This window comes from Falco cherrug, chromosome 3 (assembly GCF_023634085.1).
Source record: "Falco cherrug isolate bFalChe1 chromosome 3, bFalChe1.pri, whole genome shotgun sequence".
NCBI classification, from domain to species: Eukaryota; Metazoa; Chordata; class Aves; order Falconiformes; family Falconidae; genus Falco; species Falco cherrug.
Window position 1 is genome coordinate 117,138,776 of NC_073699.1, and position 13,348 is coordinate 117,152,123.

General features: G+C 52.1%; 2 protein-coding genes across 3 annotated transcripts; one reads left to right on the forward strand and one right to left on the reverse strand.

The window, feature by feature from the left end:
* Positions 1-5: 5 nt before the first annotated feature.
* On the forward strand, positions 6-8,807 carry LOC102054308 (kelch-like protein 31). 2 transcript variants are annotated; one of them, XM_014284661.3, is made up of 4 exons: positions 6-174; positions 659-710; positions 3,517-4,728; positions 6,160-8,807. In XM_014284661.3, exons 3-4 carry the CDS (start codon positions 3,539-3,541, stop codon positions 6,890-6,892), a joined length of 1,923 nt encoding a protein of 640 aa, XP_014140136.1. In that variant the 5' UTR covers positions 6-174; positions 659-710; positions 3,517-3,538; the 3' UTR covers positions 6,893-8,807. The 2 variants fall into 2 exon arrangements, with proteins under 2 accessions (XP_014140136.1, XP_014140141.1); XM_014284666.3 differs by lacking the exon at positions 659-710.
* Positions 8,808-9,690: 883 nt separating this feature from the next.
* RPL11 (ribosomal protein L11) lies at positions 9,691-13,235 on the reverse strand. The gene is made up of 6 exons (XM_055704214.1): positions 13,160-13,235; positions 12,702-12,852; positions 12,174-12,280; positions 11,669-11,800; positions 10,752-10,862; positions 9,691-9,781 (listed from the first exon to the last, which is right to left on the reverse strand). The coding sequence occupies exons 1-6, from the start codon at positions 13,163-13,165 to the stop codon at positions 9,752-9,754; spliced, it is 537 nt and encodes a 178-aa protein (XP_055560189.1). The 5' UTR covers positions 13,166-13,235; the 3' UTR covers positions 9,691-9,751.
* Between the last annotated feature and the right edge of the window lie 113 nt (positions 13,236-13,348).

Below are 13,348 nucleotides of genomic sequence, written 5' to 3' on the forward strand. Positions count from 1 at the left end.
GGCCCCGCTGCGGGGCGCGCGGCCGTTATGGCCGCCCCTGGCTGAGGCGGCGGTGCCACCTGGGGCCTCACGGTGGTCAGGACAGTCTTTCCTGAGGAACGTCGCTTCATACCTATTCCCGTTGCCTCACAATGGTTTAACGGCTCCACCACGGCTGTTGGGAGTGACTGGAAAGTAGGTTTCTAGAATCGTTTGTGGCCGAATGCAAATGGAGCGAGGCCATGGTGGGGCTCCTCAGGCTGGGGGCTAGGAGCTGCCGTCCTCTCCGCGCTCTCAGGAGAGTGGGGAAGGTGTCATGGGGCAATGTCACCCCAGCTCATCCCAAAATCCCCTGGTGAACCCCTCTGGAGTGGAGCCGGGTCTTTGGCTGCCTCCTCACTGCCTTGCCCTTGGCAGCGGCCAGGCAATCATGCAGGCCTTTGCTTTACTGCCTTCTCATGGTGCTGGCTGCGTTGATGCCCTTGGCTAGAGCAGCGCTACCTGAATCCCGCCCTTTCCATGTCTCTCAGGGCTCAGCTGAGGGCGTCTGTCCTCACATCACCCCAAAAGCCCGCTGTAAATGTAGAAGTGATAAGAGCAGTCAGCTGGCTGGGAGGGGAGAGGAGGGAGGAGGATGTTGCGTGGGGAAAGTTGAGGGTCTCTGTGTCTCAACGTGCAGGGCCCCGTGCTGGTCAGAGCTTCCCCTTGGACTAACCGGTCTTAACAGCAAGGTAAGGAGCTGACACAGCCTATACATGAGTCATGGAGAACCAGGGCTCACCTAGCAGGATTTGCAAAGAGCTGGCATGGGGCACGGGAACTGCTGAATAATGGAAATAACGGCATGGGGAAAGGCTTTGGTTTTTTCTAAAATGGGGCTGGAGAAATTACACTGGCAGCAAAATAGTGCCCAGAGCTGCAGCATCCAGGTGGTTTTCCAGGCCAGCTCGGTTTTCGCTGTGACTCAAACCCTGCTTAAACGCAGGGCTGGAGCCACAGGCTAGTAAAGGAGAGGAACTCTGATTAGATATTAAAGAAGCCTGCCATAACTTCCGAAGACACAAGATCACCCCGTGTAGGTCCTGTTTTGCTGTTAGGTCAGTAATCTGGTGCAGGCTGAGATTAGCAGCACTGGAAGGATGTGAGGGCAACTACTGTCTTTTAAAAGCAGTTAAACAGCTAGAAAAAAGTCCTGCCTTCCCTTCTTTATGTCTGGGCCCTTTGAAATCTCTTCAAACCATTCCAGCTCCCTAGATTAGTCCAGCAGCCAGGATTAATCCGTAGGAAAAATATCCCTTTCAAGTCACTACAGTGGTATTTCAATCAGAAACAGTAATGATGTCCCATTTTAAATAAGTGCAGGTAGTAAAGGTCGTTTTGCCCTCCTGCAGCCAGACACTGGAATAACATGAACACATGCTTCAAATCGGAGTCTGTCAAAGGTGCCCAAAGGGGACAGGCAGGACCCCACAGATGTCAATATGAGCCCCAAAGTTCTCATGGCTCCTTTTTACTTGTATGAAGCGTAATGCGGTTAGAAGACCTCTGTTTTATCCCAGAACAACTTTCCCCCTTGGCTCCTGAGTCGGGTGGACAGGGGATGGAGAAAGCCAGCTGCATTGCTGGGCTTTCCAGAAGGAGTTAAGAAGGCTTTCAGAGGTCAGCTTGCTCAGATGTGATGCTAGGCTCCATACCAGGTCTACAGAAGCTGCTGAGCACTGGTGTCACCTCTCTAAAATGGGGTCTGGAGTGCCTGAAAGGAGGGTGAGCAGTTTTATGAACAGAAACAGTGGCTTGCTGCAGACATTGTGCTTGTTTCTGTTAAAAAAAAAAAAAAAAAAAAAAAAAAAAAAAAAAAAAGCCAAAATCAGGGCAGTCTGGGGTGCAGAAGGGATCTGGTAGATCCTCAGTGCAGCCCACTGGGTTGCAGACCTCGACCTGGCACCCATCCTGCTGGGACTGGTCTCAGCATTGGGGGCAGCAGGACAGCCACCTCCCTCCAGGACAAATCCTGTTTCTCTTTGGGTTTGTTTGCCAGCAAGGATGTTCTTGCAATACTCTGTCTCAGAGAGATGCAGGTCTGAGGGATGTGGAGAGAAGGCCTGGGAAAACATTTTCATTTCCTGGGAAATTCCAATATTTAACCTGTATTTTCACTTCACATCCAGCTGAAAAGCTGAAACTGGAAATTTTCCTGGGGAATGGATAGTCTGAACAAAATGTGTCCTTGGAAATATCAGAGTGTGGTTGCTTGGAAAAGGTAAATCCCAGTTCCTTTTCCCAATCCTGAGCTGGTTGCCAGAAACCGTTTCATATTCAAACACACGTGGAGCGTGGCATTTGCATCCCAGTTTCAGAAGGACTAACGCCTGCTCCAGGATATGACACTGTGGTAGATGAGCTCTCAGTGGTGTAAATTGGGGTAGTCCCGTGAAACACCGCAATACCAGGGATGGCTCAAGTGCCTGGGACTTTGCTCCTGGATCCCCTTGGCTTCTGTGTCGTCTCTGCTCACCCCGGCCAGCTGAGCTCGGCCAGGCCAGCATTGCTGCTCTCCCCCTCAGACTCAGCCCTGAATCCTCTTTCCTGGCAGGGACTTTTACAAAACTTTTCCCTTCTCCATATTTTTACTGAAGTCTCATAATGCCCCCCTTCTTCTTTGCCCGGTGCTAAATACAAGCTGATTACTCAGTTCCAAGAAACCTGATCTTTATGGCCAAGCATAATAAACAGTACCCAGACATGTGAGACAGCACAGTTACAGCTATTTCTGGCCGGCAGATTTGTTCCCTCATCTATTGGCTGCTCCGAGCTCCCTCAGAGGAGTTGAGGTCACCACCAAGTTTCAGACTAGAGCTTCAAACTGGAATTTGGGAATATTCAAAAGCTGGATTTTTATTGTTCATTTTTTCCCCCCTCCTTTCAACTGCATTCTAAACCGGTCACCCCAAAGGGCAGCTGGCCCCGCTGGTTACTCAGCGCTGCCGCGCCATGCCCAAGGGGCTGAGAGGGAAATAAACACCCTTTTATGTGTGGTCCTGCAGTGCTGGGGTTAATTTCACCTTACTGCAATGTGGGAACTTTGGTCAGAGCTGCTGGAACTTACTCACCCCATCTAAGGTGCCCTGGAATCTGGTGAAACACCCTGCGATTGCTTCCTCGCTCTGCTTGGAGCCCGCCTCACCCCAGAGAGCAAAGCTGTCTGCAGGACTGAGCATGGCCCCACGCCTCAGGAAACAGTGGGTGCTCCCTGTTTCCCAGTGCAACCACCCAAAATCCCCAGTGCTTTTTTAATACAGCAAAGGTGCTGGTACTGCTTAAGAGTTGAGGATCCCCTCTTGCAGTCATAGCCCCTGACGCCATTCGCACGGCTCAGAGGGGTACAGGGCTTGGGAGGCAGTTTCCATCCTTTCCTTGGCCTGACCCAAAGGGTATATGAGTCAGTGGGAGTTTTCCCTTTGCTTAATCGCATGTCTTAAAGACAGAAGGACACCTGTACCCCTACTTCAAGGCTCCCCACCTCTTCTTTCTCTCCAGGTCCTGTTCCAATTCTGCCAAAATGGCACCCAAAAAGAAAACTCCCAAGAAGCCCAAGGTGGATAAAGAGGATGCATCCATCACCCCAGTGATGGTGGAAGATTCTTTGCTAGATGTTGAACACCTCAATCACTTGAATGGATTGTATGACAGCGGCTCTAACGGCTTCCACTGCACGGCCACGGAAGTTGAAGCGCCAGACCATGGAGCCAGCCTTTTGGAGGGGATGAACCAGATGCGCCAGAAGCAGTTCCTCTGCGATCTCACCATTGCCACGAAAACAAAGTCTTTTGAGGTGCATAAGCTCGTCCTGGCTTCCTGCAGCGAGTACTTCCACCGCCTGCTGCAGAGGGACCCTCAGCTGCGCCAGGTGGAGCTCCACGACATCTCACCACTGGGCCTGACCACCATCATCACCTATGCCTACACGGGGAAGCTGAGCCTCTCACTGTACACCATCGGCAGCACCATCGCTGCGGCCACCCAGCTGCAGGTGCCAACACTGCTGAACATGTGCAGTGACTTCCTCATTCGGGAGATGGCTGTGGAGAACTGCGTGTACATCGCCAACATCTCAGCCACCTACAGCCTCAACCAGGTGAAAGACGCCACACGGAAATTCATCCGGGAAAACTTCCTGGAGTTCTCCAAGACTGACCAGTTCATGAAACTCCCCTTCGATCAGATCAATGAGTTGCTGATGGATGATGGCCTGCAGATACCCAGTGAGGTTGCAGCTTTCCAGATCGCTGTCAAGTGGCTGGAGTTTGACCCGAAACGGGTCCGCTATGCTGCTGACCTCCTGAGCAACATTCGATTTGGCACAATCTCAGCTCCGGACTTGGTCAACCATGTGCAACCTGTGCCACGCATGATGCAAGATCCACAATGCCACAAGCTCCTTGTGGATGCTATGAATTACCACCTGCTCCCTCACCAGCAAAACAGCCTTCAGTCTCGGAGAACCAGGATACGGGGAGGCCAGAGAGTGCTTGTCACAGTTGGGGGTCGTCCAGCTTTGACCGAGAAGGCTCTTAGCAGGGACATCAGCTACAGGGATGCAGAGGGAAACTGGAACAAGCTGACAGAGATGCCAGCAAAAAGTTTTAACCAGTGCGTTGTGGTGATGGATGGATTCATCTACATTGCGGGTGGTGAAGACCAAAACGATGCCAGGAACCAGGCCAAGCATGCCGTCAGCAGCCTGAACAGGTAAGACGGGCTCCACCTGCCACGCAGACCCAGGGAAGGGGTTCAGATCTCTGCCATGTCTGCCTGTGCCCAGCATCTCTCATGGGGTGAGGGACGAGCACAGCAGAAAGGTTCCTCTTTGCTCTCAGTGACCAGAAGGTAGGTCTGGCCTCTCAGATAATGCTGCCAGGGAGGGACAAACACAGCGAGACTCAGCATCAGGTGCTGAACTGTGAGACTCGAGACCTGGAAACCACTTCTAGGCATTTGTTCTGTGTGACCTTAACCTGGGCTTGCCCTGGGGACTCTGGTGCCTGGGCTGCGCTGCCCATGTCCTCTGGCAACTTGCAGCACCGATGCAGGATGAGGGCAAGGCAGGGCTTCTTCGTAGCTGCGAGGCTATTGGAGAAATGGGGGACCTCATTATTTAGAAGTAAGCCATTTTGTTGCTCGGGGGGGCTCCCCTTTTAGTCCCCTGGCTGTTCCTCCAGCCAGTGCCAGCCTCGACCCGGTCTCTGGTTTGCCTGGGTTCATTTTAAGGTACATTTACTATCTGTAGGATCCTGTTGCCCTTCAGGCTTTCTTCTCTCTGCCTCCATTTCTCTTTTCATCATGTAAATGACAAGGTTTGTTTCCTAAATCCCCATAAACCTGTCACTGGCTTGCCAAGGGATTACTATTCAAAGAAAGGAGATGTAACCATGGCAACCTGACATGCAGTATTTTGTTTGCAACCTAAACCTGAACTTGCAGTGGCTCTGCCCACAGCTTGGCTTAGCCACCTGAGGCTCCACGCACACACACAGCATCACGGGCACCGCTCGAGGGAAGCCTTTTGTGGCCCCAAATCACCACTCCTCGGTTAGGAGCCATCACTGGGCTCTTTCTCCTGCACCGAGTGAGGTCTCAGGGACCCACTGGCAGGTCTCTTTTCTGTTTCTGACCAGTAGCTCATCTGCCTTTCCCAGCTTGGCTTTGGTCCCTGTGGCATCGCTCTGGGGACACTCCCATTCCCTCTGCCATCTCGTGGGCAAACAAGGAACCAGCTTCTTACCACCTGCCTGTCTTTGGCCTGGCCGGCTGGGCTGGGAAGACCTGTCCCTAGGACCTCTTCTACCTGCCAAGACCCAACAGAGGGAACAGTGGCAGTGCTGCGGGGCACCTCAGATTGGTAGCACTCGGAATTTCCAAGCCAGGCTGCAGCTTGTGGTAGCAGGAGCAATGTTGGGCTGTTCTAAAGCAACGACCCCAGCAGTCACAAGTAGGATCCAGTCCTGTGCAGTGGCATTGTCTCCATCTGCAGTGCCTGTCCAGATGCTTTAGTGCTGGAGAAGACAGAGAGGCTCTTCCAGAGCATGAGTTGTCTCCTCCAAAGGCAGATATCTGGCAGGCCCTTCTCCCCACGGCTCTGACACTAGTCCTGGACAGACAGATCTGCCCTTCGTCCCCCAGGTACGACCCCCGCTTCAACACCTGGCTGCACCTGGCCAGCATGCAGCACAGGAGGACGCACTTCAGCCTGAACGCCTGCGAAGGGCTCCTCTACGCTGTCGGAGGGCGCAACGCCGAGGGCGCTTTGGCATCTGTCGAGTGCTATGTCCCCACCACCAACAGCTGGCAGAGCAAGGCGAGCCTAGAGACACCCCGCTGCTGCCACGCCACCACTGTCATTGATGGCAAGCTCCTGGTCACCGGTGGCTACATCAGCCATGCCTATTCTCGCACAGTGTGCTGCTACGAGCCCAGCAGTGACACCTGGAGAGAGCAGGCAAGGCTCAGCACCCCCAGGGGCTGGCACTGCGCAGCCACCGTGGCCAACCGAGCATACGTGCTGGGTGGGAGCCAGCTGGGTCCCCAGGGCGAGCGGGTGGACGTGATGTCCGTGGAGTGCTACAGCCCACTCACGGGGCAGTGGAGTTACATGGCACCCCTGCCCACGGGGGTCAGCACAGCTGGGGTGGCTTTGTTGGAGGGGCGCTTATGCCTGGTGGGTGGCTGGAACGAGAGTGGGAAGAGGTATCAGAAATGCGTGCAGTGCTACAATCCTGACCTCAATGAGTGGGTTGAGGACGAGGACCTCCCTGAGGCCACCGTGGGTGTCTCATGCTGCATCATCACCCTCCCACGCCCCCTGAGCTCCAGGTCCCGGGCCAGCTCTGTGGCCTCAGCAGCAGCCAGCACATAAAGAGCCCCGAGTGCCACATGGCTTATGCCAGCAGCTAGGGAAGGAGACAGAGCTCAGGAGTGTAGCGCAGCTGGATGGGCAGGCACGCTGGTGTTTGGAGTCACTGCAAAGTCTCAGACACTCTTATTCCATCATGGCAAGTTTTGGGCTCTAGGAAAGCTTCTTCTGAGCTGCCTGCATCTCCATCCCGCAGCTTAAGCAGGTACTGCTCAAGCAGGGCAGACACGGAAGCAAGCAGGACAGAAAAGCTTTTTTCCTCAGCCTGCAGCACTGTATTGCAGTGTGGACTGGAAAAAAATGGGAAAAAATAAAAGAAGAAAAACAAACTAGAATAATGCAGGAGAAATTGTACTGTAGGAGTAGTATCATGAGACACTTTGAACAGTAGTATTGCTATTAGTTACAAGAAAGTGACAGGTCTGGAACAGACCCTGTTGCTCACGTAGCATTTGTTCAAGGGAAAAACATTTAATATTTACTCATTGAAGCTAGATACCTTCACACTAGGAATAAAGTGAACCTTGACAGCAAGGAAGAGAACTACTGGAGCAACTCACAAAGATCTCTTGCTCTTCCAAGTGCTGCGCTGTAGTTCAGAAGGTATCAGGAAAGTGCCTGAGGATGCTGTAAGACTCTAGGAAATGTGAGAGGCCAATGGTGCCCTGAAAATAAGTGTCAGCTGGAACAGAATCCCTCCACAGCTAAACCAGGAGCAGTTAGATTTATTCCTAGCCAGGTCCTGTTACTTTGTACTATTGAGCTGACAGCTTGGTTTTGAACTTAGTGCTTCCCCATTACTGTAACCACAGTCTGACCTGCGAAAGGAGAAATCATTGGGAAACTCAAGTTTCCAGGGGCAAACACTTGCTTAGTGCCTGGGGTCTCTCCCTGTCACTACAACCGAGTGAGACAGTAACCAGTCTTTATTAAAACCTGGCTCCCCTTTCAGAGGGCACAGGGACTGCAGAGCAGACTCAGTCTCTTGGGCCAAGTACATTGCGAGGGACGGCACCACAGCACCCCAAACCCTGCCCCGGCAGGTCTCGGATACAGCCCCAGAGCAGTGATAGCCTGTGACGAGCAGGAGGCAAGAGAGAGAGCAACGATTATTTCCTGGTCTCAAACCCACAGTCATAACAAGACATCAGTCACAACAAGACATCAGTCACATGCTGAGGCCAGCATCTTCTGGTAACGGGTCCTGTTCCTGGAGCACATGCATCATTCTAGAGTGGCTTATCACCTTTGTCTCAGGCTGAGGCAGCTACGTGCTGCCGAGCATCCAGACAAATGTTCGGTTTTGTTCTGGTCTCTTTTGCACAGCACAGTGAAATGGCATCCAGGAAGCCAATGAGCTGCACAAGGGAACCCCAATGTGCCCTGAAGATGCCAAGACAAGAGCCTCAGCAAAGCAGGCTGGTTTGCTTCCTTTCGCAACTCACCAAAACTGAGCAGCTTGCCATAGTTAGTTCACAGGTCTTCCTCTGAGAATTCTGTCTCAATTAAAGAGTTCACATCAAGCATAAAGCTATACTGAGGCAGAACACCATTTTCTGTTCAAATTCTGCTTTGTGTGTTTTAGCATGCACAGCACACACTGCCCAGTATATCTTGGAATGGGCTCCATCCTGAACAGTCCTGGCCACCTCCCCTGGACTTCAACTCCCGACAGGCTTGACAATGGTCTAGTATTTCAGACAACACTGTACAATCACTGATGGTGGAGTGTGCAGACTTGTATTGAAGTGAGTTTGTTCCTTGCTTTTTTTTTAATTATAACTTTTCATTGTAAGGTGCAGGAGGACTGAACACTAGCAGAGGCAAGGGTGTCACTGAACTCCACTTGTGTGAGCTGTATTGTCCTGCAGGGAATTTTCTCTTTAAACAATAAAGGCCATTCCTTTGCAGAGGAAAACGGTCTGACTGTGTGATTACAGCAGTGTAAGTTCACCCTCCTGAAACATTTCAACAAAGCAGTCAAGATTCATCCCCTACATTCTAAGCACATCCAATAATTGCTTCAAGATTTCTATAGCATGTTAAGAGCACCGCAGAAACAACCCTACTGGCAGCAGATGCAGGCACTCAAGGTCACTCGCTACCCACAGAAGCAGCGTGAATCAGGAGGTCCTACTGGCTGATCTCAGCCCCCTCCTGCAGCACCAGTTTGAATCCCAGCTCAGGAACCTCACCAGTGCCAGCACCACAGGCCTTACCCAGCCCTCAGTCCTCCCAACCGGTCCTGCCACACTATCTTGGACAAATAAACCTCAGCCACATTTTTGCTTTATGGCTCTGCTTTATTAAGAGGATACATGTGCTGCTTCCTTTGGCTTCCCAATGAACTTGCATTCCCAATAGTTCCTAGAGCAAGAGAGTTTCTTCTGCTAATTCAGAATCCCTCATCATCAGAGCAGGCTGCCCTTAACACTGCAAAAGCTGGTCTGTGGAGGATCAGAACCAGCACGCCGACTCTGTTCCCCTCAGGAATTTAACCCTCCAGAAAATCTGGTCTACAACTCCAGTGATCAAAAAGCACTTTTTTTTTTTATTCCATCTTCTTTCTACACCCACCTGCAGACTATAGTAAGGGTTCTCCGTATTAATTGTGCAGCTGGACAGTACAGAAGTGGAGACTGCACCGCGTAAATCTAACACTTGCTCCGCCAGAACAACACGTTCTCTTCAAGTGCACAGCACCAGTCCATGTTCTTCTGCTGCCTTTTCGGGTATGAGCGACCCTTGCTCCTAGCAGCTTCCCAGGTTGGGAGGAGCCCCCACAAAATTCACAACAGAAGTTAGGGGTTAGAAAATTTTATTTTTTTTCGTAACACGAACTGCTGGTTTATCAGGAACTGCTCATTTACCAGGAAGGATGATACCATCATACTGTGAGAAAGAAAGAAAGAACCATGTGAGAAATTACCAGCAGGTAAAGGTGCAGCACTGCTGCGCACGAAACAGTCACCACATTCATTCGAAGGCAGCCAGCCAACACGGATGTGAAACCCCAGTTCTGCAGCGAACTGCCTTTCTACTTTGCTGCTGTGCTGTTAACCTTCAAGGGGGAATTTGTTCAGATAAACATTAAACTGCTCATCAGCCCAGCTATACAAGAAGCCCCAACTTTTAAAGGCTGATCTGACCAGAACTACACTCGACCCTTTCACAGTCCCAGGATTTGGCCCCTGAAGGTAATAATGCCACAGTGAGCAGAACCAGGCAGGAGCAGGGGAAAAAAGCCATTCGGCAGGAGTAGGCTGGAGCCCTCCCTGTGCAGGGTATGACTGGTGTAGATCTAGGCAGAGCAGCCAGTAAAAAGCCTCCAGACAGACTGTCCACCCTTTCCACCTCTGAAAAAATATCTGTAGCCCTGATCTCTGAGCATTTTCAATCAAGCTTTTGGCATCTCCCCTTCATTACCCAGTCTATGTCAGACAGCACTACGGACAGATAAACCCAAGAACGTGTTTTATTTGGATCACTCCACCCTCCAACTCTGGCAGCTGAGCTAGGAGCTGCATCATATAAACAAATCCTAACTCTGCCTCGTCACTACTGATCCACATACACATAACACCTCCAAAAACTGTGGGAGACAGATTTACACAAGAGCTCTGATACTTCCAGCTATCCTGTAAGAGCTGCTCTTTCAGTTCAGCACACAAAAAACCAGGAGTGTGAACAGCACTCACGCTCAAACACAGCTTCTACTGCCCCAGAGCAGTAAAAATAAGTTATTTAAGCAGTGATCAAATCTCCTCCTGCCCAGCAACTTTTTCCAGTCTTTCCACAGTGAAGCATTTTGTTGATACTTGCTAGGAAACTCTTGGGATACAGAAATAAAGATGGATCTTACCTTTTGCTGAAACCAGCGCATGGCTTCTTCCTTTCCAATTCTGTGCTTGGCTCCAATGTTGCCAGTTCTGCGTTTCTTGTCAGCAATGCTGAAACCAGGCCTGCCGAGCACCTGCCAAGAGAGGAGGCCAACAGCACTATTTCATTCTTGCACTTATTTATTTTCTTAAACTTAATAGTATCCTAGGAGGGAAGGGGCTAGGATTTCCACATCAGTAACATCATCTTGTCCGAGTCATGTTCACGACAGAGTGTTACCCCCCACCCCCAGCCTCAATGTAACTGAAAAGTAACTCCTGAGCAGCCACGTAAATTGACAGGGACAGCGCCTAGGTGGGACAACTCAGCACGTACACAGACTCCGGGAAAACAAAGCGAGTGTGGAAGATTCACTATTCCATACCCAGAGGCCTCAGTTCTCAAGAAAAGGTACATTGAGCAGCACTGCTAACACATATGGAACCACTTCCCTCTATTTCAGATTGAGTGATGCGCAGCAGAATGGAATGAGTTGAACATGCCAGCCACCACTGCTACGTGACCCAGCCCCAGCCCTCTAAATGGAGGGAGAATCTTCCAGCAACGCAGCCCATCTTTCATTCTGCATTCCTGAAGCCCCTGCTGCGCTCTCCACAGCTGCTCTTTCCTTCCCCAAACCTAGCACAGCTGCCTCGGTGTTATCCCAGGAGTACCAGTAAGAACAACAGTATGTGTTTCTGAAGAAGCTTTGTGAGACGTGTCAGAAATTAGGGATTTTACAGCAGCCCTGGGAATCTCAGTTTAGACTTGGGTTTTGTTGACTTTTTTTTCTCTATCTTCCAGCACTTGGCAGGAAGTTCACAAGCCAGTTACTGTTCTAGGTTCCTTTTAGAGCTTTGACACAAGTCCAGCAGCTGCAAGGAAGCAGGGAATACGCACCACATAAAAGTCCAAGCCGTAGATACCAATACTGGGATCATATTTAATTCCCAAATCGATGTGCTCCTGGATTCCAAAGCCAAAGTTCCCGGTGTCTGAGAAGTTATTTTTTCTCAACTCGTATTCTCGCACCTGAAACATTTGTTGTCCATCACTATTTCATTACTGACTGCAAAAAGAGTAAAAAGTCTTGCATGTTCTACTAACGGCTACCAGACCCACAACTCGCCTACATGCCGTCTTTAGCCCTAAGATTTTGCTCCCACAGCCTACTCATAAATCACAGCAGCAAAGGCAGAACTCCAAAAGAAAGCAGTGAATGCAGCAGCTAACTCTTACATAAGGATAAAGCAACAACCAGAGAAACAGTGCAAACACTGCCGACTGCGTGTCAGACTATCCATAACCAACCTGTAACTAGCTCAGGTGCAACATTTCAAACCACACATCTTTTCAGTCGGTTGTTCTTTCACAGATCAAAGATCCAGACCTGCCAAATTCTCACCTTCAACCCCTTCTCCAGAATCTCCTCTGCTTTGGCCCCACGAACCGTGCAATGAACAGCAATCTTCTCATTTCTCCTGATTCCAAAGGATCTTACAGTGTACCGTGCTGTAAACAGCAATAATTCCACTTAGAGGCTGTTCACAGAATTTCCACCCAGGGCATTCAGAGCTTAAGACAACCAAAGAAATGACTTTACAGGAAAGAAAAAAGAACCAAGACAACCATGCGCTCCTATTTGGGGATGAGGGCAGAGCAGTAGCCTGAGTCCGGAGGCAGAATGGAACTGACAGCAGCAGCCGCCAGCACCTGAGGATTTAAGGTCCCCCAATTCTCAGCACAAGGCCCTGCTCAGAGCAGAGACGTCCCCAAGGGCTCCGTCACGGAGCCACACTGCCACTTCACCCCCTGCATGCCCACCAGAGAAAAGACAACCACCACTGCTCAAGCCAGAAAACAAACGGCACCTTGGCAGCCCCAGCACAAGCAGACCCCCGGCAGCCAACAGGTCAACCCTCCCCGCCCTCACCTTTAGAGAAGACGGGGGTCTGGCCCGTCAGCTGCTCCAGCACTTTGGCCGCCCGGGTGAGCCTGTCCCCGCTCTCCCCGACGCAGATGTTGAGGCAGAGCTTGCGGATGCGCAGCTCCCGCATGGGGTTCTCCTTCTCACCTTGGTCTTGCTGAGGAGAAACGACACGGGGGGCTAACGGGGGACGCCAGGCCGCTACTGCAGCCCGGCCCCGAGCCCTGCCCCACCGCCGCGGCGAATCCCAGCGCGGTGGCCCAGCCACCGAGCAGGCCGCGGCCTGTCACGGCCGCGGCTCCCCCAAGGCAGACCACCGGCTCCTCCCCGCCCACACGGGCCCCGCAGCCCCCCGTCCCGGCCCCCCCTTCTCCCGCCCGCCGGGGCCGGGCCCCTCCGAGGGCGGATGGCGGCGGATAGAAACTGCCCCAACCCGGCCCCGGCCCGCGGGTGCCGCTACTCACCGCCATGATGGGGGCGGGGAAGAGATCAACTGGGCGGTGCCGCGGGGTCTTATGGGACGGCGCGCCGCCCGAGACGGCGCCCCCTGGCGGCCGGAGGGCGGCACTGCGCCGCGGCCAGTTGCCGGGGTAACCGCGGTGGGGCGGGCGGGAGCCCACGCCGCCATTTTGTCCCACCGGCCCGCGGGGACG